The sequence below is a fragment of the Rissa tridactyla genome, chromosome 16 (genome assembly GCF_028500815.1).
Source record: "Rissa tridactyla isolate bRisTri1 chromosome 16, bRisTri1.patW.cur.20221130, whole genome shotgun sequence".
Classification (NCBI taxonomy): domain Eukaryota; kingdom Metazoa; phylum Chordata; class Aves; order Charadriiformes; family Laridae; genus Rissa; species Rissa tridactyla.
The window spans coordinates 7,976,816-7,999,092 of NC_071481.1; the positions used below are offsets into that span (position 1 = coordinate 7,976,816).

At 57.4% G+C, this 22,277-nt stretch overlaps 3 protein-coding genes and 1 long non-coding RNA gene across 11 annotated transcripts in view; 2 read left to right on the forward strand and 2 right to left on the reverse strand.

Moving 5' to 3' along the window:
• Positions 1–29: 29 nt before the first annotated feature.
• On the forward strand, positions 30–1,450 carry HSPB7 (heat shock protein family B (small) member 7). Its single transcript, XM_054222732.1, has 3 exons — positions 30–267; positions 442–575; positions 961–1,450. Exons 1-3 carry the CDS (start codon positions 141–143, stop codon positions 1,144–1,146), a joined length of 447 nt encoding a protein of 148 aa, XP_054078707.1. The 5' UTR covers positions 30–140; the 3' UTR covers positions 1,147–1,450.
• A 454-nt stretch (positions 1,451–1,904) lies between these two features.
• Positions 1,905–2,961, reverse strand: LOC128918362 (uncharacterized). Its single transcript, XR_008469512.1, has 2 exons — positions 2,651–2,961; positions 1,905–2,130 (listed from the first exon to the last, which is right to left on the reverse strand). It is a non-coding gene; the product is annotated as an uncharacterized LOC128918362 (long non-coding RNA).
• Positions 2,962–3,113: 152 nt separating this feature from the next.
• Positions 3,114–17,797, forward strand: ZBTB17 (zinc finger and BTB domain containing 17). Of its 5 annotated transcripts, XM_054222638.1 has the most exons (18): positions 3,114–3,234; positions 4,564–4,648; positions 5,126–5,243; positions 7,391–7,597; positions 7,766–7,954; positions 8,201–8,365; positions 8,497–8,625; positions 9,024–9,262; positions 9,359–9,501; positions 9,941–10,241; positions 10,357–10,444; positions 11,003–11,119; positions 11,273–11,393; positions 11,563–11,693; positions 11,795–12,010; positions 13,082–13,171; positions 13,287–13,459; positions 17,531–17,797. In XM_054222638.1, the coding sequence occupies exons 2-18, from the start codon at positions 4,643–4,645 to the stop codon at positions 17,630–17,632; spliced, it is 2,535 nt and encodes an 844-aa protein (XP_054078613.1). In that variant the 5' UTR covers positions 3,114–3,234; positions 4,564–4,642; the 3' UTR covers positions 17,633–17,797. The 5 variants fall into 5 exon arrangements, with proteins under 5 accessions (XP_054078613.1, XP_054078612.1, XP_054078616.1 ...); XM_054222637.1 differs by lacking the exon at positions 17,531–17,797 and having other exon boundaries at positions 13,287–13,644; XM_054222641.1 differs by lacking the exons at positions 13,082–13,171; positions 13,287–13,459; positions 17,531–17,797 and adding an exon at positions 12,108–12,156 and having other exon boundaries at positions 11,795–12,056.
• A 92-nt stretch (positions 17,798–17,889) lies between these two features.
• The window catches only part of SPEN (spen family transcriptional repressor), a 68,097-nt gene continuing 63,709 nt past the window's right edge, over positions 17,890–22,277 (reverse strand). For all 4 annotated transcript variants that reach the window (XM_054222635.1, XM_054222634.1, XM_054222633.1 and 1 more), the window contains 4 exons: positions 21,647–22,060; positions 20,553–20,747; positions 19,875–20,033; positions 17,890–18,541 (listed from right to left, as the gene is read on the reverse strand). In XM_054222635.1, the coding sequence (XP_054078610.1) occupies positions 18,410–18,541; positions 19,875–20,033; positions 20,553–20,747; positions 21,647–22,060 (900 nt within the window). In that variant the 3' untranslated portion in view covers positions 17,890–18,409. The remainder of the gene's footprint in view (positions 18,542–19,874; positions 20,034–20,552; positions 20,748–21,646; positions 22,061–22,277) is intronic.

Below are 22,277 nucleotides of genomic sequence, written 5' to 3' on the forward strand. Positions count from 1 at the left end.
GGCTTTAAAAAGCACGTCAAGCCACCCCCCCCGAAATAACAGGCCCTGCTTCGCCTTGGCAGGGAGGAGGACGAGGAAGGGGGCTTTGCTCTTCCTCCCCGGCGGGAGCTGGGGGTCGAAGGTGAGGGGCGAAGCAGTGGATGAACGGGAAATCCTCGTCTGCTTTCCGATTGGAGCGCAGCTTTCACCGGTCGGCATCGCCTGCCGACACCATGGAGCTTTTTGGGAGCTTCGTCCGCCCCCGGGGTGAGACTTTGGGGTTCCCAGGTGAGTTTTTTGGGGGGGGTTCACCCCATTTTTAGGGCTGGGATGCCTCCTCTTCCCTTGTGCCGGCACATGCCTGTCCCGGAGGGTTTGGGCGAGTCAGAGTGGTGGGAGAAGTGTTTAGGGGGGGGCCCCCCCACCGAACCGTGGCTGTAACACCCCTCCTCTCTCCGGCAGCTCGGCCCGGCAACACCGGCACAGTGAAGACCTTGGGCAACACCTATCAGTTCACGGTGGACGTCTGTGACTTCGCCCCCGAGGACATCATCGTCACCACTTCCAACAACCAGATCGAGGTGCATGCCGAGAAGGTGGGTGCTCCCTCCCTTCCCCAAAATCCTCAACCAGGGAACCCCCCAACTTCCACCTGACTTCCTAACGGCCCCAGCCATAACCCCAGTGAGGTTTAGTTCACCATTTCCTCATCTTTTCACCCCTTATTTCGCAGGAGCGAAGCTCATGAGACTGAACAAACTCATGGTCTATAATCACCCCTCTCCCAGCAGGTGGGAACTGAAAAAAAAGCACCTTTGTCCCCCCGCCAATGCCACCCACATCCCACCTGTCCCCTCGGGGAGATAAATATTAACACCACACACAAGGCGTGACTGCCAGCCTCACCCAAGGGCAGGGAACAACAAGCCCTCATCCCGCCTGCACCCTAAAATCGCCCTTTTCCACCCATTTTTTTCCCAGCTGGCTGCAGACGGCACCGTCATGAATACCTTCACCCACAAATGCCAGCTGCCTGAAGATGTGGACCCCACATCGGTATCGTCCTCGCTGGGGGACGATGGCACGTTGACCATCCGGGCTCAGCGACAGCCCGCCAAGCACGCCGACCACGTCCAGCAAACCTTCCGGACTGAGATCAAGATCTGACGGGTCAGGGGAGTCCCTTTTCCCCCCTTCCTCATTAATTATTTGGGTGATTTGGGAAGGAGGTGGGACGTGGGGTAGGGGACGGGAATGCTCCCCCTCAGGGTCAGACCCATGCTGGGGGCTGGCGTGGAGAGACACATCCCGTCACCCACCAGAGAAATTCCAGAGGGGAGTCCCAGCTCCGGAGGGTTGATGGGGAAGATCCGGCATGCCAAGAGCCCCACCGGGAGTAAGGAGCGAGGTTCCCTTCCCCAGAGCTTGTCTCTGTATATACAGCTTGTGATAAATTATTGAGAATGCCTGACTGCTGCCTCCTCCGTTTTTTAATGTTTTCTTGATGCTTTTCCCCCAGAAGGGCTGTGGGTTCAGCCCCGAGGGGTGTCTCAGTGTGAGTGATTCCTCCTTCCCGACAAAAACACAGGCAAGGAGCCGCCCTGGCTCCCCTCCGGTGCCCACAGACCCGTTTATTTCCAGCCCGGGGTGACTCATTTCTTCCCCGCCGCTCTATTTCTGAGCCATTCCCTCAGCTGTTCGGCTGCTGGCCCACCTGGAAGGTCACCAAATCCTCCTCCTCCCCTCGCCCACCAGCACCCATCACCCTTGGGGAAGCCCCGGGCAGTGGCATGAGCTAGGATGATGGTCCCAGTTTAGCTGCCAAACCCAGGGGCTTCTTTCTGGGAGCCAAACACTCCCCAAAATCCCCCCCACGAGGGCCCGTCTCCATCTCCCTGTGTGTACAAACAACAGCGAGGCACCCAGTCGGGGCAAGAGGCTGTTTATAGCTACCACACGCCGCCCGGCTCGTGTTGCTGCTCAAGCTCTGAGGTCAGCTTGTCCCTGCTTGTCCCCTGATGATTTGTGACTTGCATTAACACACCTGCAGCATCGGGGCGCACACAAACACACTCGGCTCTTCCACCGTCTCCTCAGGTGGTTTGCCTATCGGCATCGCCAGTGACTTGGGGGACTCCCTACCGCAGGATGCTGCGAGGAAAAATGTATAAAAGTTATTTAAAAAGCTCTTAATGGCTACAAAACCCCCCAGCACGGGTTAGGAAATTGGAGCCATGGGGGTGAGGAGCAGGGGTGATGCCCTGTCGTTGATCCTCTGTGATGGGCCGTGTCTGCCCTGCCCCGAAATGCCACCCCTGGGTGCCCAGGGCACCCCAGCACTCAGGCAGCCACCCGCCGCGGTGACAGATTGCCATCTAGTGGTGGCCCTCATCCGTGAAGCCCAGCAAAAGGAGGAAGAACAAACACACCCCCCCCGCTTTTTCTCCCCAAAGCTGGCTGGTTCTGCACAGGGGAGATTTGCGAGCCAGGGAGTGGGCCAAGGGATGGCTCAGAGCCCCATCACCGAACCGACCCTGCAGCAGCTTGGCCCCGCTATGGGCCCATTTTAAGCAGGCAGGCTGGGGAATCCAGCCTTAGGCGGAAACAGGTTGATAGGAATAGGAATATTATGCTTTTGGGGCTGCCTGTACCTGCCCAAACTCACTGGTACCTTGCAATACACGCCAGTAAATGGCTGCCTTCAAAGCCACGCAGGGCTCCTCATGCCACCTTGGCTCTGCACACCCGCCTGAAGGGGTTTGCCCAGGCATCGCATAACTTTTGGCTTACGCTGACCTGCCGGGGCCGCCACGCTGGGCCTGCTCCCTGCGGAGACGCCAAGACACCATCATGGCGGCTCCCCAACACCTCGGCCTAGGGGCGTGGGCAACCCTGGGGGGAGAACGGAAGCCCTCAGGGGCACACAGCGCGGCGGAACGGGGCCATTTGCCCCTCACGGTGCCGCAGGGCCAGCCCGGGGCGGGGCGGGGCGGACCGGCCCCTGCCAACTCCCCTCCCCTCCGCCCGCCCTCCCGCCACTGTCATGGCGGCGCTCCTGAGGCGAAGGCGGTGCCACGCGACCCCGCCCCGCCCCTCACCCGGCCGCGCGTGCGCGGCGGCGGCGGCGCCGGTGGGCGGGGGAAGGGCGACGCCGCTTCCGCCCGGCGCCAAGATGGCGGCGCCCTTTGTCTGGAGGGTGTCACGGCCGGCGCCGCGGGCGGCGATGTGAGGCCTCCGCCGGGCCCGGCATGGCAGGTAGCGGCGAGGGGGACCGGGGAGGGCCGCGGGCACCCCGAGGAGCGGGCTGGAGGGCCTGGGACGGGGCCGCGCGGGATACGGGGGCTGGGAGGGGAAGGGGGCTGCGGCCCAGCTCGCTGCTCGGGGGTCCCCCCCAAAAAGGAGCCGGTTTTGGGGCCACCCCGGTGTGCCACCCCCGGTGTTTTTTTTGAGGGGAGGCTGCATGGGGGTCCCCCCATCCCCTTAGCACCCCTGGGGGGCTGTGGCAGCTCTTCCCCCCCGGATTTGCCCCCTCACCCCGTTTGACACCCCCCCAGGCCGCTGCCGGGCCCAGGGCGGCTGTGGTGAGGGGGATGGAGGGATAGCGGTGCTTGCTGGGGTCCTTCCAGACATGTGTCCCCCCAGCGAGCCGTGGGGTGATTCAGGGTGAGGTCGGGAGCGAAGCTGCGTCCCCCCGCGTGTGGGGCAGCCGCCATCCCCTCAGGTCACGCTAAGGCCTCTGTGGGGGACGCAGCCCTAACACCCGACAGCGCGCCAGACGAGTCCCCTGGCGCCGCGCGAGCCGTCTACCTGCGCATCAAGGACGTCGCCAGCGGAAGAATGGAGAAAACTTCAAAGCATCGTGCAGCAACTCAAGGGAAAAAGGGGTTTTCTCATCTTCTGGCGTCTTTTTCTTTTTTGGCACGATGACAGCCCGTACTGGCTGTACGTGCCCTCTGCAACGCCGCTTTCTGGGCACGGTCATGGACAAGCTGTATTTCCTTGATTGTGTTTCTGCATTAGAAGCTTAGGCTGAAATTTCAGAGGTTGGGCAGTGTCACAAAGACAGGATCTTTGCAACAAGACAAAGGTTTCATAGTTCATCATCCGGGTGCTGGAAACGGGCGGTTTTCGTGGCAGAGCTCGAGGTCTGGCGATGCCTCGGCCATCCCGCTGGCTCCCTGCCTGCTGCAGCCCAGGGCTCCGGTTACCTGCGGGCAGCCTTGCCTGCGCAGCCACCTCGGGAGCTGCACAAGTGTATCCATGGGCCCAAAAACTAAATAACCGAGGGGTCTGCGGAGTGTCTGTTTGCTGAGTGGGGGGGCAGAGTCTCTCTGCTTATCTCTCTCCTCGTGTCTTTCTCCTTTTAGTTCCTTTTCACCACGTTTTTTTCCTGCCTCTCATCGCATGTGATTATTTTTTCCCCCTCCTTGCAGCTGAATACAAGCTCGCTTTTGGGTTTCGCTGCTGACCACAAATTCCAGAGCCTTTCCCTATTTCATAATTTGTATTATTAGCACATCTGTACCTTGAATGCTCCGGTCAGATCAGCTCTTAACTTTATTTTTTTAACTGAAAATGTTGCAGAATCAGTTACTGGAAATGAGGACAGGCTCCTCTTCGCAGAGACTGAAAGGATTAGGGCTGCTGACACACGAGAAGGGAGATGACGGTAGGCAGAAAGTAAACTCTCTCTTCCTTTTTATCTTCTCAGCATAAGAATGAATGGCTGAATGGTGGCAGCATTGAAAGGCAACATTTAAATCACTATTTTTTTCCAATTTATGTAAACTTTGGGGTTTTTTTAATAGGTAGATGCTCAGATGGCAGGTATGGGGAGAGGTTAATGTCATTAATAAGGCCAAGAGAGCTTAACAGAGCTCATGTGGGAAGCTCCCTGGGACCGCATTTATCTCTGCGAGTGCGTGCGGCGGGTGTGGGTGTTCTCATAACAAAGCTTTTCTGTGATTAATCGGGTAATGAGAGACTTGACAGCCGTGAGAGGTCAGGAGGGGGAACGGTGCTCGCATGCCTCCGACAAGGTGAAATCGGGGTGTGGTGGGTTCTGGGTCGGTGGCGTTAGACCTTGGTGCCTTCGACATTCAAGATTTGGGTTTTAAAACGGAGCTTTGCGTCCTGTTTCTCCCAGGATGGCCGCGTAGAGACTGACTTTAGCACTGGGAAGGGGGAAAACTCTGGAGGAGAGCCGCAACCGTTTCGCCTGCAGCCTCGGTCCTCCGGATATCTCCGATCCTTGCAGCGCAGGGGTGAGATCGGGCACCCATCCTGGCTTATCTTTGTTTTTCAGATGAGGAGCTCTGACACATGTCCTCAGACAGTGCCACTACCTTAAACAGGCGACAGTGATGGGTTTGCACTAATTAATGGGGGATAATTAATTTAGCGGTCGGGGGGGACCAGCAGTGCCTGATTTGGATTTGCCCTCCCAGATCCATCCCTATTTGCAGTCGAGGAAAGAGACAGATGTTGGCACTGGAGCCGCAAACTGGCCCTGCTAAAGCGGTGGCAAGGAACCAGGGTTTTTTGGTCCAGATATTTGGGATTTTTACAGCTTTAAGTCAGGGATTTTAGTGTGCAAAGGTGATCTCAGCTGTTGGGGGGAGGTTGGGCACTGGGTTTGGGTGTGAGAGTGATGCGCAGCTCGTCCCAACCTCTGCCCCGCTGCGCTCACGTGCTCCAACCAAGCTGTAAAGTGACGTTATGGAGGAAACCGCAGAAAAGATGAAGTTTTTCAGGAGGAGTTGGATTTCTTGGGATTTTGCTTCCTTCGCAAAGCTCGGGTGCGAAGCTGAGGCGAGTCCAATCAGGGAGTGATAAAAATCATCATTCAGATGCAAAGTGCCTCCTACAAATTACCAAAAATAGCCTTTTAGTGCATCAAACAGTCGTGATTTCTCAGGTCGTGCTGCACAGGGCTTTCCAAGCACGGAAGGCAGCATTGCTTGTCCTGCTGGGAAAATCCTCCCCTTTTTTTCCGGAGTTTCCTTTGCAAGGGTCATACGTATGTGGGGGCTGAGACAGATTTTGATACAAATACTGATTTTTCTGGCTCTCGAGGGATGTATTTTGGGACAGGCTGTGGGTGTTTGGTTAAAAAGTACCCCATGTTTTGAAGAGCTGGGGAAAGTCGTGGCGGTGAGTTAATTGCGAAGACAAATAGCTGCTTTTGGGAGTGAAATGTTCTCTCTCTGTACATGATCTGGTGCTGTTGGAGGTGTCGGGAACGGTTTCGGAAGCCAGATCAATCCTTGGGCAGAAGATCTTTCAGCGGGCGCGTTGCTAGCACCCGCAGCAGACAGGAGGAGGCTCCCTCTGCCCGCCGTGCGTGCCTGCTGCACGCTTGTGCGTGCTCGAATGGATCCAGGGGAAGGGACGTACTCACGGCTGCCTGGTTTTGTGCATCCAAACCCGTTGCCTTTCCCCGACCTGAGACTCCCCATCCTCTTTTTAAGAGCTGGTAAAGTGGAAAAGTGACTGCTATGGGCTGGAAACCTGCAGAGAGACGTCAAGCGCCGACTTAGCATCAAAACCAAGACTTTCCCTGGGCATAACTTTGCCTCTGCCAGCAGGCAGAGCTTTAGTTGACCCAAATAACCATGGATTGTCCCCGTTTGCTTTCTCCTCGTCCCTTGCTCATGGATGAAAAGATCCCTTCAGCCCGTGGAGGAATAATTTTCGGAAAACTAAGCCAAGTGCAAACCCTTCATTCTCTACCCTGCGCTCTGCGGGTGCAGCCCGGGAGAAAACCCGACACGTGGCAGCAGATCAAGCTTGCCGACAGGGACTTTGTTGAAAAATTGGCTTTCGCGGCGTTTCCAGGATTTTGCCAGCCTTCCTCAGCCAAAGTCGTGCTTTGAGCAGGGAGAACTCCCTCTGGACACACAATAAAAAAATTAAAATCCCTCGGCATCATGATGCGAGCGCCTCAAATGAGCAGGAGCTTGAAGATTTTGATGAACGCTTTCCGCGCTGCGCCTGCGGTGGGAGCAGTGGCACCGCCTGCTCCCCAAAGGGACACATTGGCAGAGGCAGGAGGGTTCCTACTCGCGGGTTGGGCTGGATGAAGAGCAATAGATGTGTTTTAAATGCTGCTAGGATGGCAAAAAAAAATATATGGACTGTTCAATCAGTTCTCTCTGCAGCCCCGTGTCAGCGTTGTGTGTGTTACAGGAGGAGTTTTGGGGTTGTATTTGGTGGGGGAGGCTGACAGCTGTAGTGAGGAGCTGAAATTAGTCCTTTTTGAGCCACGTTTTTTAACTAACAGGGTGTTTGGGTTGTGGTTAATCCATGACTTTGTGGTCTGTCCTGTTTCGTGGCCCTTTCTGATGTGGCGTTGGGGTTTCGGCACCTGTCTCACCCTCCCTCCCGGGTTTTGTTTTTTTTCTCCCCGCAGCCATGGATTTCCCCCAGCACAGCAAGCAAGTCCTGGAACAGCTGAACCAGCAGCGGCAGCTGGGTTTGCTCTGCGACTGCACCTTCGTGGTGGACGGCATCGACTTCAAGGCCCACAAAGCCGTGCTGGCGGCGTGCAGCGAGTATTTCAGGATGCTTTTCGTCGACCAGAAGGACGTGGTGCACCTCGACATCAGCAATGCGGCAGGTAGGCAGAGGGTTGTCTGATATCCCTCCCAGCTGCTTAAACGGAGCAGTTTGGTGCCCAGGGTTTGAGGGAGGCTCTTCAGCCTGTTATTTCATGCACTTCGGGCTTGTCAGAATTGCGTGGCTGAGGGGCGAGAGCTTATTTCTGCTTGCGTTGCCTCCCTTGCAGGCCTGGGCCAGGTTTTGGAGTTCATGTACACGGCGAAGCTGACCCTAAACCCCGACAATGTGGAAGATGTGCTGGCTGTGGCGGGTTTCCTCCAGATGCAGGAGATTGTCAGCGCTTGCAACGCTCTCAAGTCCCTCGCCGTGCCGGCAGAAAGCCCCGCCGAGAGCCAGCGGCCTCCTGCCGAGATCGGTATGTAGCCTCCTCGCTTTCCCTCATCCAGGGAGGCTGGAAATTGCCCCACAGAGCGGCCACCACACAAATCCACGCCCTGGCTACATCTCCTGGTGCGCGAGGGCATCTGGATGGGGTTTGATCCCCTTGTGTGGCACCAGCAGTTGAAGAACTGATGCGTCCTTGAATCTTTATGGGATTTGGGAATCCTTCTATCAGCCATCAGGCAGCAAAAGCTGGAGCGCTTTGCCTTATCCCTTGCAGGGGCTGACAAGGCGACTCTCGAGGACAAGAGGTCGACTGCAGAAGCGCTGGGTGATCTCGACAAAATAAAACCAGCCCCTCCTGACCCGGAGGGGAAGGAAGAGACACCCGTGGCCGCAGCAGCACAGCCCGAGGCACAGGCGGAGCAGCTGGGTGGCCAAGCAGGTGAGCCACCGGCGGATGACACCCAAAATCCCACCGTCACCCCCCCCAACACACCCTGTCCTGCTGCTGGGCTCTGCTGCGCGGAGCCTGATGTCTCCTCCAGCGTGCCCGAGACACTCTGTTGTTTGTAGGAGCAGACGCTGCTGTCCATGAGGGCCCCGCCACCGAAATTCGTGGCCACCCGCAGCCAGCGGAGAGCGTGGTCGGCAGCGGCAGCCCCGCGGCGAAGGACAACATCTCTCCGGGCGCTGAAACGGGAGGTGTGTTCATGAGCGAGGGCGGTGGCGGGGACTTCGTTTCTGCCCACGCCCTTTGGCTACGCAAGGACTGAACCCTTCTTTTCCGTGCAATTAATTTTGTTAGTGTGAGGTTTTGGGAGTTGCGGAGCCCACGGGAGCAGTTTTCCATGGGAAGCGCTGCTCTGTCTGCACAAGCTTTTGGATTTTAGGGCTAATAACCTGCAAATCCAAACTGAGTCCAGGCAGAGGTCTCAGCACCTGTGTTGTGCGATGGAATACCAGGATTTCCCCGAGTGCAGTAGGGCAGCTCTGATCCCTATTGCCTTAAACCTGGGCTTAGAGTTAGGAAATACGGGTGAGTTTTGCGTCTCTGATGCTGCTCCCAATCTCTAGCGTCCCTGTTTTCTAACTGCCTGCAGAAATGGAGCTGGAAGGGAAGGAGGAAGAGGGGGAGATGACGGCAGAGGATGAAGAGGAGGCTAAAATCCCTGAGGAAGAGCAGCCCCGGTTAGAAAACGGAGAAAACGCTGAAGATAACGAATCGGGAAGCACCGACTCCGGGCAGGAGAACTCGGGTGAAACCCGTCTGTTGCGTTCGGGTACTTACAGCGACAGGACCGAGTCGAAAGCTTATGGCTCCGTCACACACAAGTGCGAGGTGAGGCCGTCCGCGGCCCCGAGCGAGGTCTCCGGGCCCTTGGGGACACCGGGTGTCACTGGCTGTGCCTGCGTCTCTCTCTCTTTCCATCCCTAGGACTGCGGGAAGGAGTTCACCCACACCGGGAACTTCAAGCGGCACATCCGTATTCACACAGGCGAGAAACCCTTCTCCTGCAGGGAGTGTAACAAAGCCTTCTCTGACCCGGCTGCGTGCAAAGCCCATGAGAAGACGCACAGGTACGGCAACGCCGGGGACCCGGAGGTGCCACCGGGGCGAGCTGGGTGGAGAAAGGCTTGTGACGATGCCGGCGGCTGGTGAGGGCGTAAAGGTTTGAGCAAGAGGCCGGTACGGCAGCCAGCGCCACTCTGCCTCTCGCACCGAGACTCCCAGCAGCTTGTTTGGACGGTGCCGGGTGCGGAAAGATGCCGGCAGCGCTAAAAAAAATGTGGCTTTTTGCTGCAAAAGAGCAAATCCTCGTGAAATCCATCAGCGTGGTGGGGTGGTTTGGGAGGAGGTTTATCTTTCTGCCCCTGTCCTTCCCTTTTGCGTTGATTCAAGACATCCTGTGGGATCCGGACGGGTCTAGATGGGGTGGAGGAGCGCGGATCGGGGCGGTGAGAGCTCGGCACACTGGTTTTTCCTCCCCCCGGCGTGACAGCCCCGTCTCCTCCACAGCCCGCTGAAGCCCTACGGCTGCGAGGAGTGCGGGAAGAGCTACCGCCTCATCAGCCTGCTGAACCTCCACAAGAAACGGCACACGGGGGAGGCCAAATACCGCTGCGACGACTGCGGCAAGCTCTTCACCACCTCCGGCAACCTCAAACGGCACCAGCTGGTCCACAGCGGGGAGAAACCGTACCAGTGCGACTACTGCGGGCGCTCCTTCTCCGATCCCACCTCTAAAATGCGGCACCTGGAGACCCACGACACCGACAAGGAGCACAAGTGTCCCCACTGCGACAAGAAATTCAACCAGGTGAGTTGGGTGGGGGAAAAACCCGGACCCACGGCGGTTCGGGTCCTTCCGGAGGGAGATGGGGGGGTGATGTGTGCGGGGGGGGTGCTCTCGGCATCCCCCTGTCTGTCCCCAGGTGGGGAACTTGAAGGCTCACTTGAAGATTCACATCGCGGACGGGCCCCTGAAGTGTCGGGAGTGCGGCAAACAGTTCACCACTTCAGGTAGCCCGGGGTTGGTAGGTGGTGAGGGCTGAGCGACGGGGGTTTGGCTGGCTTCGGGGGGCGGGGGGACACGGGGCCGGCTCAGTGGGGGATATCGGAGCAGGAGGATGGGTTTCATCCTGGGCAACGGCGGGTTTTAAACCTTCCGCTGTGGTGCCGCGGTTGTGGCGCATCAATTTCTCCCCCTCCCTGGGGCTGGGATGGTGTCTCCCATGGGATCACGTCCCGGAAGAGCCTTTGATCCAGGTTTTGGGGATGGAGACATCTCCTCCCATCTCCCCAAACCCCCGCAGAGCCAGAGGGGTCCGGATGAGCCCCACGGCGTCTCCTCATCCCCTCAAGAATCGGATTCTTGTTCCGGCTGTGCCCGCTGCCGTGTTATTGCCTGATCCTTGGCTCCAGGGATCAGCTCAGCGTGGTCCCTGCTCCGTAAATAACAACGGGCTTTCCCGAGGGAGCTACCGGGGGCGCCGGGAAGGAGGGTGCCAGCGTCCCTTGTGTCGTTCCGCGCCCCCCCCCCCCCCCCCCCCTCCATGTCTGACCCTCGTCTGCTCTCAGGCAACCTGAAACGCCACCTCCGAATCCACAGCGGGGAGAAACCCTACGTCTGCGTCCACTGCCAGCGTCAATTCGCCGACCCGGGAGCGCTGCAGCGACACGTCCGCATCCACACCGGTAGGGAAACGGCTCTGCCACACACCCCCCCACACACACACACCTTTTCCCCAAAGGGATTTTGGAGGCGGGGGGGGGACGGGACCCTCCTGCTTCCCCGTTTCCAAGTTGTTGATCCCTTCGGCTGTCTCGCCGTCCCCGTCCCCCCCCCAGGAGAGAAGCCGTGCCAGTGCTTGATCTGCGGGAAAGCCTTCACCCAAGCGAGCTCCCTCATCGCCCACGTGCGCCAGCACACGGGGGAGAAACCCTACGTCTGCGAACGCTGCGGCAAAAGGTGTGGGTCCGACCCCCCCTAAATTTTAGGGGGCACCTCCACCCACCCTCCACGGCCGGGGGCCGGAACGGCCCCCGGCCGGTGGAGGGTGGGTGGAGGTGCCAGAACGTCATCTCGTTGGGGACAGGCGATGGCGGTGGACAACTCTTGTCCCCCTCTTCCCGCCCAGGTTCGTGCAGTCGAGCCAACTGGCCAACCACATCCGCCACCACGATAACATCCGCCCCCACAAATGCACCGTCTGCAACAAAGCCTTCGTCAACGTGGGCGACCTCTCCAAACACATCATTATCCACACCGGTGGGTACCGTTGACAGCACACCCCCCCCCAACTCTTCAACCACCCCCACGCCCTCCCCCAAAATTTCTCATCTCCCTCCCTCCCCTGCCCCGACTTCCAGGGGAGAAGCCGTTCCTCTGCGACAAATGCGGCCGCGGCTTCAACCGGGTGGACAACCTGCGTTCCCACGTCAAGACGGTGCACCAAGGCAAGGCGGGCATCAAAATCCTCGAGCCGGAGGAAGGCGACGAGGTCAACATCGTCACCGTGGCTTCCGATGACATGGTGACGCTGGCCACCGAGGCCCTGGCTGCCACCGCTGTCACCCAGCTCACGGGTGAGCTGGGGGGGGGGGCCCCAGCAGCCCTCCTAAAAAAAGGGAGGTTTATCCGTGGGGGGTGGCCTGGGGGTCCCATAACTGTCCCCAAAGGGAGGTTTATCCGTGGGGGGCGGCCTGGGGGTCCCTGAGGTGTCCCGAAAGGGAGGTTTATCCGTGGGGGGCGGCCTGGGGGTCCCATAACTGTCCCCAAAGGGAGGTTTATCCGTGGGGGGCAGCCTGGGGGTCCCATAACTGTCCCCAAAGGGAGGTTTATCCGTGGGGGGCAGCCTGGGGGTCCCATAACTGTCCCCAAAGGGAGGTTTATCCGTGGGGGGCGGCCTGAGGGTCCCTGAGGTGTCCCAAAAGGGAGGTTTATCCGTGGGGGGCGGCCTGGGGGTCCCATAACTGTCCCCAAAGGGAGGTTTATCCGTGGGGGGCGGCCTGGGGGTCCCATAACTGTCCCAAAAGGGAGGTTTATCCGTGGGGGGCAGCCTGGGGGTCCCATAACTGTCCCCAAAGGGAGGTTTATCCGTGGGGGGCGGCCTGAGGGTCCCTGAGGTGTCCCAAAAGGGAGGTTTATCCGTGGGGGGCGGCCTGGGGGTCCCATAACTGTCCCCAAAGGGAGGTTTATCCAGGGGGGGCAGCGCGGGGGTCCTGGGAGCCGTCCTGAAAGGGAGGTTTATGCGTGGGGGGCGGCGCGGGGGTCCCCGAGGTGTCCCCAAAGGGAGGTTTATGCGTGGGGGGCGGCGCGGGGGTCCCCGAGGTGTCCCCAAAGGGAGGTTTATCCAGGGGGGGCGCGGCCTGGGGGTCCCGGGAGCCATCCCGAAAGGGAGGTTTATCCATCGGGGGGCGTCCTGGGGGTCCCCGAGGTGTCCCAAAGGAGCTCAGAGGTTTATCCACGGGGGGCAGCACCCTCTGCCATGACCTGGGAGCTGTCACAGCGTGACTGGAGCCCCTTCCTAAACACCGTTGACGGGCAAAATCCAGCATCCTGCTCCGGCCGGGATCTCCCCCCTGTCTCCTTGCCACACACCCCCCACCCCTCACCATCGGCTCTCCCTCCTCTCCCCCCTCCCCCCCACCCCGCAGTGGTCCCCGTCGCGGCCGCGGTGACGGCGGACGAGACCGAAGCACTTAAAGCCGAGATCACCAAAGCGGTGAAGCAAGTGCAAGAAGCAGGTGAGAAGGGGACGGGGAAAGGGGGGGGGGGGGGGGATCCGCGATTTCCTGCCCCGCCGCCCCCCCACCCCATCATCCCTCCCCCCCCCCCCCCCCCGCCACTTTTTCCTTGCAGATCCCAACACCCAGATCCTCTACGCCTGCGATTCCTGCGGGGAAAAATTCCTGGATGCCACCAGCCTGGCGCAGCACGTCCGCATCCACACGGCCCAGGCCCTCGTCATGTTCCAGGCCGACACGGACTTTTACCAGCAATACGGAACCGCCGCCGCTTGGCAAACGGAGCAGGTCATTCCCGCCGGAGAACTGCTCTTCCGAACCCGCGATGGCCCCCCCGAGACCCCCGCCGCCCCCCTGGCCCCCGCCCCCACAGCCGGGGAGGGTCAACCCCCCCCCGAGTGACTCCCCCTCGCCTTTATTTAAAAGACAGCTGCTTGGAAACGGTGTAAAAAGTGTATTTCTGGAAGCAGAGAGATGGAATAAATTGCAATATTTTCTAACGGCTGCTGCTCGGGGGGTGTGGGGGGGGATCATGCGGTGGGGGGAGGAGGGGGTCCCCAGCCGCTGAGCCCCTCGGCTTGGCCGAGCAGCCGGGGGGGGCGGTTACTGAAATACTCGTTTAATCGCTAATGAGGGCACAAATGATTGAAAAGGGGGATAATGGAGATGATAAAGGTTAAAAAAAAAGGTGGTGGTTTAGGATTTGTCACTGGGGGTTTTGGGTTGAAGAGAGGGGAGACATCCCCCCCCCCCCCCCCCCCAGCTCCCCCTGGACCGAGGGTGAGTGGGGCGGAGGAGAGCCCAGTTTGGGTTTAAAAAAGGACAAAAACGTTCTGCTGGGCCCCTAGGATCGAGGCCGGGGGGGGGGGGGGGGGATGGCATGTACGCGGCCTGGTTCTGCCCCCCCCCACCAGGGATCTGGGGGCTCAGCTGTCACCACTGTGGGGTGTCCCCATTGCTGTCAAGGGCGGGGGGGGGGGTCTGGGGGCTCCCGGGGTCAGGGGTTGGGTGTCTGTCCCTGTGGCCCCCCCCAACCCGGGTGCTGGGGGGGGAGGGCGGGGTCAGCACTGGCTCCATCCCCATCCCTCGTCCCCCTCAGTGCTGGGGGCTGAGGGGGCTGCACGTCCCCCAACATGGAGGGGGGAACATGTGATGGGGGGGGGGGGGGCTCCAGGCTCAGGGACCCGGGGGGGGGGGGGGCTCTACGGGGGGGAAAGGGCCCGATCCAGGCTCTTCTCGGGGTGCCCTGGGGCAGGACAAGGGGCACACAACCCCCCCCCCAAGCCCTGTTGGGGGGAGGCCTGGGGGCACTGAAGTCAGGACAAGGCCTGAACACCACTCACACCCCACATACCCCCCACCCCCCCCCCCCCCACCCCAGTGCCCCCAGGGTGGGGGACGGACACGGACAGGGCACAGACGCGCAGGGATGGGTGCATGGACAGACGGACACACGGACAGTGGCCGATCCGGTGGGACACGTGGGCACTTGTATGTCCCGCGGGACACTGTCCTCCTCCACCCCTGGCAAAAACGTTCTAAAAAAAAAAAAAAAAAAAAAAAAAAAAAAAGGACTTTCTGCCCCAAAGGCCCCACTCTGAAAGCCAGCAATTTCACACACCCCCCCCAGCATCCGTGTGTCCGTCTTCTGTCCATGCGCTGGTTTTTGGAGGCATTTTTAGGGCATTTATGCCAGGGGTGAAGGAGGAGAGCGTCCAGCTGGGTGGGCATCTGGCCGGTTGGATGTACGGGTGTCCGTGTGTCCGGCTGTGGATGCAACTGGCCGTGTGTCCGAGAGCATGACCACGTCTGTCTGTCCGGCTAAACACCCTCCCCACCCCCGTGGCCATGACACCTTCCATGTGTCTGCCTGGACCTGCTGTCCGTGCAGCCGTCTCCCCAGCCGTGTATCCTTAGGGCTGTCCAACCGTCCCCCTGTCCGTGTGTCCGGCTCTACCTGCAACTGTCCGTGCGTCTGTCCCGGTACCTGTCTGTCCCCCGGCCCCGTCCCCATCCCTGGGGGCTGGGGGGCGGAATTCAGGGCTGCCCTGCAGGGGCACAGCGCCACAGATGGGGGACGGATCCAGCTGGACGGACAGACGGACGGATGGTCGGATCCACAGCTGGACACACGGACAGCGGCAGATCCAGTCGGACACACGGACAGGTCCAGGTCCAGCCGGACACTTGTACATCCCACCGGCCGCTCCCCTCCTCCACCCCCTCCCTGGGATTAACGCAAGGAAAAAAAAAAAAAAAAAAAAAGGACTTTTTGCCCCAAAGGCTTCACTCCAAAAACCAGGAATTTCACCACCCCCCCCCCACCCGCCACGGGCAGGATCAGGCCCTTGGCCCATTCCATCCCCTGCCCCCCCCGCAACATCCCGGGTTGGGGCTGGTCCAGTCCAGATCCTGGCCGCAGACACACAGCCAGGGCACGGACGGACAGACGGACGCTTTGGGGGAGGTGTAAAGGGGCCTGATCCTGCCCTTGGTGGGGGTTGTGAAATTGCTGGTTTTCAGAGCGGGGACTTTGGGGCAAAAAAGTCCGTTTTTAGCTCATTTGTGCCGGGGGGGGGAGGAGGGGAGCGTGCAGCTGGCCGGGCAACGGGCCGCGTCTCTGGCTGGACGTGGGCCCGTCCCGGTGTCCAGCTGGATGTTCTTCCCCCCCCCCCACCCCCCACCCCCCTGTCCGTGTGTCCATAGGGCTGTCCGTCCATCCATGCAGCCAGCCACCCGTCCGTGTGTCCGGCCAGACCTGCCACCGTCCCTCTTTCTGCCTGGACATCCAGTGTCCGTGTGTCCGTCCGGAGCTGCAGCCACAGTCCCCCCTCGTGCCCCTGGTGTGGGGGGAAAGGGGACGGGGACAGACGGATGGCGTAGGGACGGATGCACGGACAGACGGACACAGGGACAGACGGACACAGGGACAGGCGCCTGCTCAGTTCCACTCCTCCCTGCGCCACCCCCCCCCCCAACCTGCTCCAACCCCCAAAATTCGACTCTTTGCCCCAAAGGCCCCACTCCCAAAACCAGCAATTTCACACCTGTCCCCGTGTCCGTCTGTCCCTCCATCCCCCTGACCACCCCCGGGGCACCGTGTGTGTGTGGGGGGGTCCTAATCCCCGGGAGGGGCCACACAGAGCTGGACTCGCCCCCCCCCTCCCCCCCAGCACCTTCATCCTGGGGCCGCCGGCAGCACCTTTTTGCCCTTTTTTTAACCCAAAACGGGCTCTCCTCTGCTGCCAAGGGGGGGTGTGGGTGGGGGGGGTGTCTCCCCGTCTTTAACACCCCCCACCCCCCCCCACTGGCGGGCTGCAACCCCCCCCAAATTGTCTCTTAAATCTCCTTTTTTACCGTATCTTCTTGATTTTAACCCGTTTGCGCGGCCGCTGGGGACGAAGGGAGGGTTTGGGTGACGCCGCTCCCAGGGCGGAAAAGTTGGGGGGGGGGGGGCGGGGGGGGAAGGTGGAATTTCGGCTCTTGCTTTTTAAAGGACAACACGTATCAAACTTGGGGATTTTTTTTTTTGTTTGTTTTTTTTTTTTTTTTTGCAGGTAGTCGGTGAGTGTTGAAATTAAAAGGGGGGGCGGGGGGGGGGGAAATCGCCGCTTTGGTTTTCAACAAATATTTACAACACACAAAGGAAGAGATCTGAGTTCGCTCCCCTAAAATGATGGGTTGGGGGGGTTTTTCTTCTTTTTTTTTTTTTTTTTTTTTAAAACAAGAGCCCCCTGACCTCCATCCGCTCCACCCCCCCCCCCCCCCCCCCCGATCCCGCGCGGCCGAGGGAGGAGATGCGGGCGCCGAGGTGTTTTGTATTTTTTAATAAAGTTTGTAATCCAATGGACACACAAAACAAAACTGCGCTGAGAAAAAAAAAACAAAAAAAAAAAAAACAGTTCCATAAATTAATAAGTGTTAAGGGAAGGCGAAGGGGGGGCGGGGGGGGGGGAGAAAGTCTTTTGTACAAGTGTATAACACTTCCACAGCTCAGGAGACGGGGGGGGACGGGGGGGGCATGTTTAAATGAAGCGCACTTACAAATGAGTGACAATACAAAGTCTGAGTATGAAAATAAGATTTTCTCTGAAAACACATTTTTTGGCACAGATTAAAAAAAAATGTATGTTGTGGGGATTTGATTTTTTGTCTTTTTTTTTTTTTTTTTTAAAGTCAGTATTATATATATTTATATATATTATATATATATTTATATATACACACACCCACTGAGTTCTGCATATCCCACCGGGAAGGAAAATAGCTCTCCCTTTTGTTTTGTTTTTTTTTTTTTGTTTTGTTTTGTTTTTTTTTTGTTGTTGTTTTTTTAATATTTTTTTTTTCTTTTTTTTTCAGTGTAAACTGTACATCCCAGATGAAGAGAAGACGGCTGCAGCGGGGGGGGGGGGCGAGCGGAGGAGAGGAAGGTTCACATCCAGAAAAAAAAAAAAAATTTAAAAAAAAAAAAAAACAACCAAAAAAAAAAAAAATAAAAGGGAAAAAAAACCAACCCCAACCAATAAAATAAAATTTAAAAAAAAAAAAATAATGTGTGAAATGATCCTTGACCCACAAATCTCAGCAGAAGTCCCCAGGTCCTGCGTTTTAAAGTCCACGGCGCGGGTTAAATGTGTGTCAAGACATCCAGAACGTCACAGCGTGTCCCCAACTGTGCAAAGGTCCGAGTCACTAATTTAGTGCAAAGGCAGTTCAGGTTCTTTTTTCTTTTTTTCTCCTTTTTTTTTTGTTAAAAAAAATAAGCCCTCCTTTTTTTTTTTTTTTTTTTCTTTTTTCTTCTTCTTCTTCCTTTTTTTTTTTTTTTTTTTTTTTTTTTTTTTCCTCTTTTCCCCAAAAAAGGAGGCACAGGAACCCCAGCCCGGTCCGCCCGCCGAGTGCATCAGTTGTCCGTAAGCTAAAGCAATATGTAAACATCCGAGGGAGCGGATCCGCTCCCCAGCGACAGTTTGATCGAGGCCGGTGAGGGCAGGAGGCTGGTACTCTGGCAGCATTTTCTTTTTTCAGGACTTTCTCTCTCTCTCTTTTTATTTATTTTTTTTAATTTTTTTTTTTTGTGTGTGTGGTTTTTGTGGGCTCTCTCTCTCTTTTTTTTTTTTTTTTTTGTTTTTTTTTTTTTTTTTTGCTTTGCTGCAGGGCCTTGGAAAAAAAAAATTTCAAAATTTAAAAAAAAAAAAAAAAATCAAAAAAAAAATCGAGTTCAGTTAAGCGGTAAACAGCTCATACCGAGGCGATGACGATCATCAGGTGAGGAGAGATGTTGGAGATGCTGGCGAGGAGGTCCGGGGCCAGGCGGGACAGGTGGCTTTCCGAAAATTCGCAGGGTGGGAAGATCTGCAGAACGTAGGCAGGCTGCGAGGGAGAAAGGCAGCGCGGGTGAGAGGGAAACCGGAGTGGGGGGGGGGGGGGGGGGGCAAAAACGTCTTAAAAACCAGTCATTTGGATGATTTTTTGGGTGTTAAAAGGCTCGTAAACCCGCATTTGTAACGCGGCTGGAATAAACATCCCACATCCCCAAACCCCGATGGTTTTGTCGTTATAGCGGCCAAGAGCGAGAAACCACCAGAGGAAAAGCACCACAGGGCAGCGCTGGCCGAAAATGTTTTAAAAAAGGTAATTGGGATGAATTTTTGGGTGCTCATAAACCGGCGCTTGTATAAGAAGGGAGACGGTGCCCAGCGGCCTCAGGTGCGGGTCCCAAGGCGGGGAGTTTTTGCGCACCGGCGATGTAAAAGCCGCTTTTATGGGAATTTTTCTGCCTTTCCCAATTAATTATCATTTCAGCGGCCGCTCCGAGCACCGACCGCTCGTTCTGGGCAGTTTACACCCAGGGAACAGCTTAAATTTGATCCAATGCAGCGAAATAAACGTCCCACATCACCAAACCCCGATGGTTTTGTCTCTATAGCGGCCAAGAGCGAGAAACCACCAGAGGAAAGAACCGCGGGTGAGAGAGAAACCTGGGCGAGGGCTGGCCAAAAATGTTTTAAAATGGGACATTCGGATGATTTTTTTGGGCACTTAAAGGCTCGTGAACCGGCGCTTGTATAGGAACGGAGACGGTGCCCAGCAGCCTCAGGCGCGGTTCCCAAAGTGAGGAGTTTTTCCTCCCCGGGGATGTAAAAGCCCCTGGTTTTATTGGGAAAGGCAGAAAAATTCCCATTAATTATCATTTCAGCCACATCTCCGAGCACCGACCGCTCGTTCCGGGCTGTTCAGACCCAGGGAACAGTTTAAATTTGATGCGATGCAGCAACACAGCGGAATAAACGCCCCTCATCACCGAACCCCAATGGTTTTGCCTTCCTAGTGGCCAAGAGCGAGGAACCACCAGGTGTCCCGGAAAACTCAGGATACGAGATGAGGAAGAAATGAGGAATCTACTTCCAACGCAGAAAAAGAGCTGGAAAATGGGTTTGGTTTGTTTTCAGCCAAAGACGCGGGGCTGTGAACAAACTGAGCATACGTTTGGGGTTGTTTTTTTGGCCTCGCGGTTCATCTTCACCGATTCTATCAATTACATCGGTGCGTTTTGATGGGCGATGTAAGAAGCCAGCGTGGGAAATGGGGGGGATTTTGTTTTAATAATAAAAACAGGCAGCTCAACTCCAATGTTAAGCAAAAGCGGAAGGCTGGAGGGTCCAGTATCTACCGATTTAAGTTTCGGGGTTTTGCTCGGCGGTACCTGATTAGAGCCGGGGTTGGGAACGTTGATGATTCCTGCAGCTTGCTTAGCCTGCAGGTAGCTGATGAACGCAGCCTTCAGCGACTCCGTCTGATTCACTACGTCTTCCTGGTCTCGGCCGCACGGCAAGGCCAGCAGCAGGCAGTAATCGCTCTCCACCTGGAGAGAAAACACAGTAATTAAGTCCAACGTTTGCTGGGAACGGGCTCGTTCCTGACATACATTCGTTATCCGCGGCGGAAAATCCTCCCTTTGAACTCCCTACAAAAGAGGTGCTGAAAGCTCGGCCAGCCCAGATGGTGAAAAGGACTGAAAACTACTGATTTCCACGGCTGCCTGAATTCCACTTCCCGCCTTACTCCGACGTGTCAGAGCCAGCAGGAATTTGTTCCGGGCCCGAGGGCTGGGTGACTTCAAAGATTTCCCAACTCCGCCATTCCCTTTCCTACGAATGCAGAGTCGCTCACCACGTGCAATCCGCATTTCACGCTCTTTGGGACGAAGGAATCGCACAGCCATTCCCAGAATCCCAAAATACGGTGACACAAGCCAACGGGAGCTGAGGTTTCTGCGAGAATCGGCGGAGTTTTTTTTTTTTGTGTGAGAACAGCCCAACTTCCAGCACACAGACAGGAGCTCACCCCAAACACGCGTCCTCGCCCCATCCCGACCCCTCACCATCATTCTCCGCGCGACGCCTTCCAGCTGCGACGCCTCCAGTCGCATGCGCTGAGCGATCCTCAGCGGCGGCCCCCCCTCCGGCGCCGGCAGGGATCGGTGCGCCAAGACGTTATTACCGGAGACAAAGTGGAGCTGAACAGCGGCCGTGTCGTTTTTTAGAGCCAAAAGGCCCTGCCAAACAATCGGGTATTTCTGGAAAGAGAAGGAGAAGAAATATTAAACGCAAATGAAGGAGAGGGGGGGATCTTAAATCCCGTCCGAGCTGCTTGTTCGCCTCTGATAATTTCCCAGGTAATTAAAGACACCGCTGCTTTGCTTTAAGGACTCGGTACAGATGTAACATCTTATCGCCCCTCGTACGCGCCGGTCCGGGCTTGGGTTAGGTCCTGCTAAATCAGTAATTGAGCCCTTTTTCTTCCAGCCTGGGTGGCTCCCTTCGTCCTAACATCAGAGCACTTCCCAACCTTCCAGCCTCCCACCGCAGCGCGAGGCAGAGCCGGGCTGTCACCAAACGTTATTTTCTCTTTTACAAACGGGAGAATTGAGAGAGAGCAGCAGCAGCAGCAGGGGGGAGTCGCCCAAGGTTACGCGGGAAATACTCGGCACCGAACGCAACTCTGGGTTCTGCGTCAGTGCCCGTTCCTCACCATCTCCCTCCTCTTCCTCCGTCTTTAGGCTTTGGGAGAGCGTTTTTGGTTCTTTTTCTTTAAATTAAATACACCACCACTCTTTCCCGCCTGTGAAGAAGATCTGACAGTCCTGCTGACTGTAGAAATGACGCAGCGCTGCCTGCCTGAGCCGGCAGGCTGAGAGAAACCGTAACGAGAGAAATACGGGCTCCTCTGCATCGGCAGCACCTTATTTGGAGGCTGTAGTAAATGTCACGTGCACGTGAACACAGCTAAAATTCACCAGGGACAGAAAATCAACCACCTTCTCCACATCTGAAGCATTTGACGCCAAGAGAGAGCGGGTTTTGGTGCCACAAGCTATGCAGAACCTGACTGTTTCTCCCCGGACAAGGAGCACAAGGCTACTCGGCCAGGAGAAAAGGCCGGAGCGGTATCAGAAGACGTCGGAGCAATACTTACTGTCAGGAGCTGAACCATGTCCACAGGTCTCTGCGAAACGGGGTGAGGAGACGGCTCCTGTTTGAGCGCGGACTGGGGCTCCGGGCGATTGAGGGGCAGCCCCGGCGGGGCGCCGGGACCCGACGTCGTGGGGATAAACATGGATTGCTTGGGAACCGCCTGAGGTTGGTGCGGTGACGGAAGCTCCTGTTTCATTGAGATAGCGACGGGCGAAGGGTAGGAGGTCTGGCCCGTGTCCGCTTGTGCCCTCTGAAGGTGGACGTGAGGGTCTATCGGCGCCGCGTGCCTATTTACAGTGGGGTGGTGACTCTGTTCGGGTCCTGCTGCCGGCGGGCCCTTGGGATCCTGCGGGATCTGAGGAGTCTTGCTGCGTACTGGCTGGCTGGGGTGCGAGTGTTCACCCTCCTGTAGACCCTGGGAAGCAGGCGGCGTGGGGAAAAAGGAAAGATTTTGGGCCACGGGCATATCGGAACTCGTTGGTTCAACGCTAAGGCTGCCAGGACACCATCAGATGGCTGGTGGAGAAATGGGTGTCTCCACGCCACAGCACCAGCCCTGCTGCGGTGGGGCCTGGATCAGCCGCCCCTTCCCAAGCCACCCCAGCAGCTTCTCACACCCCAGAGCCGAAACC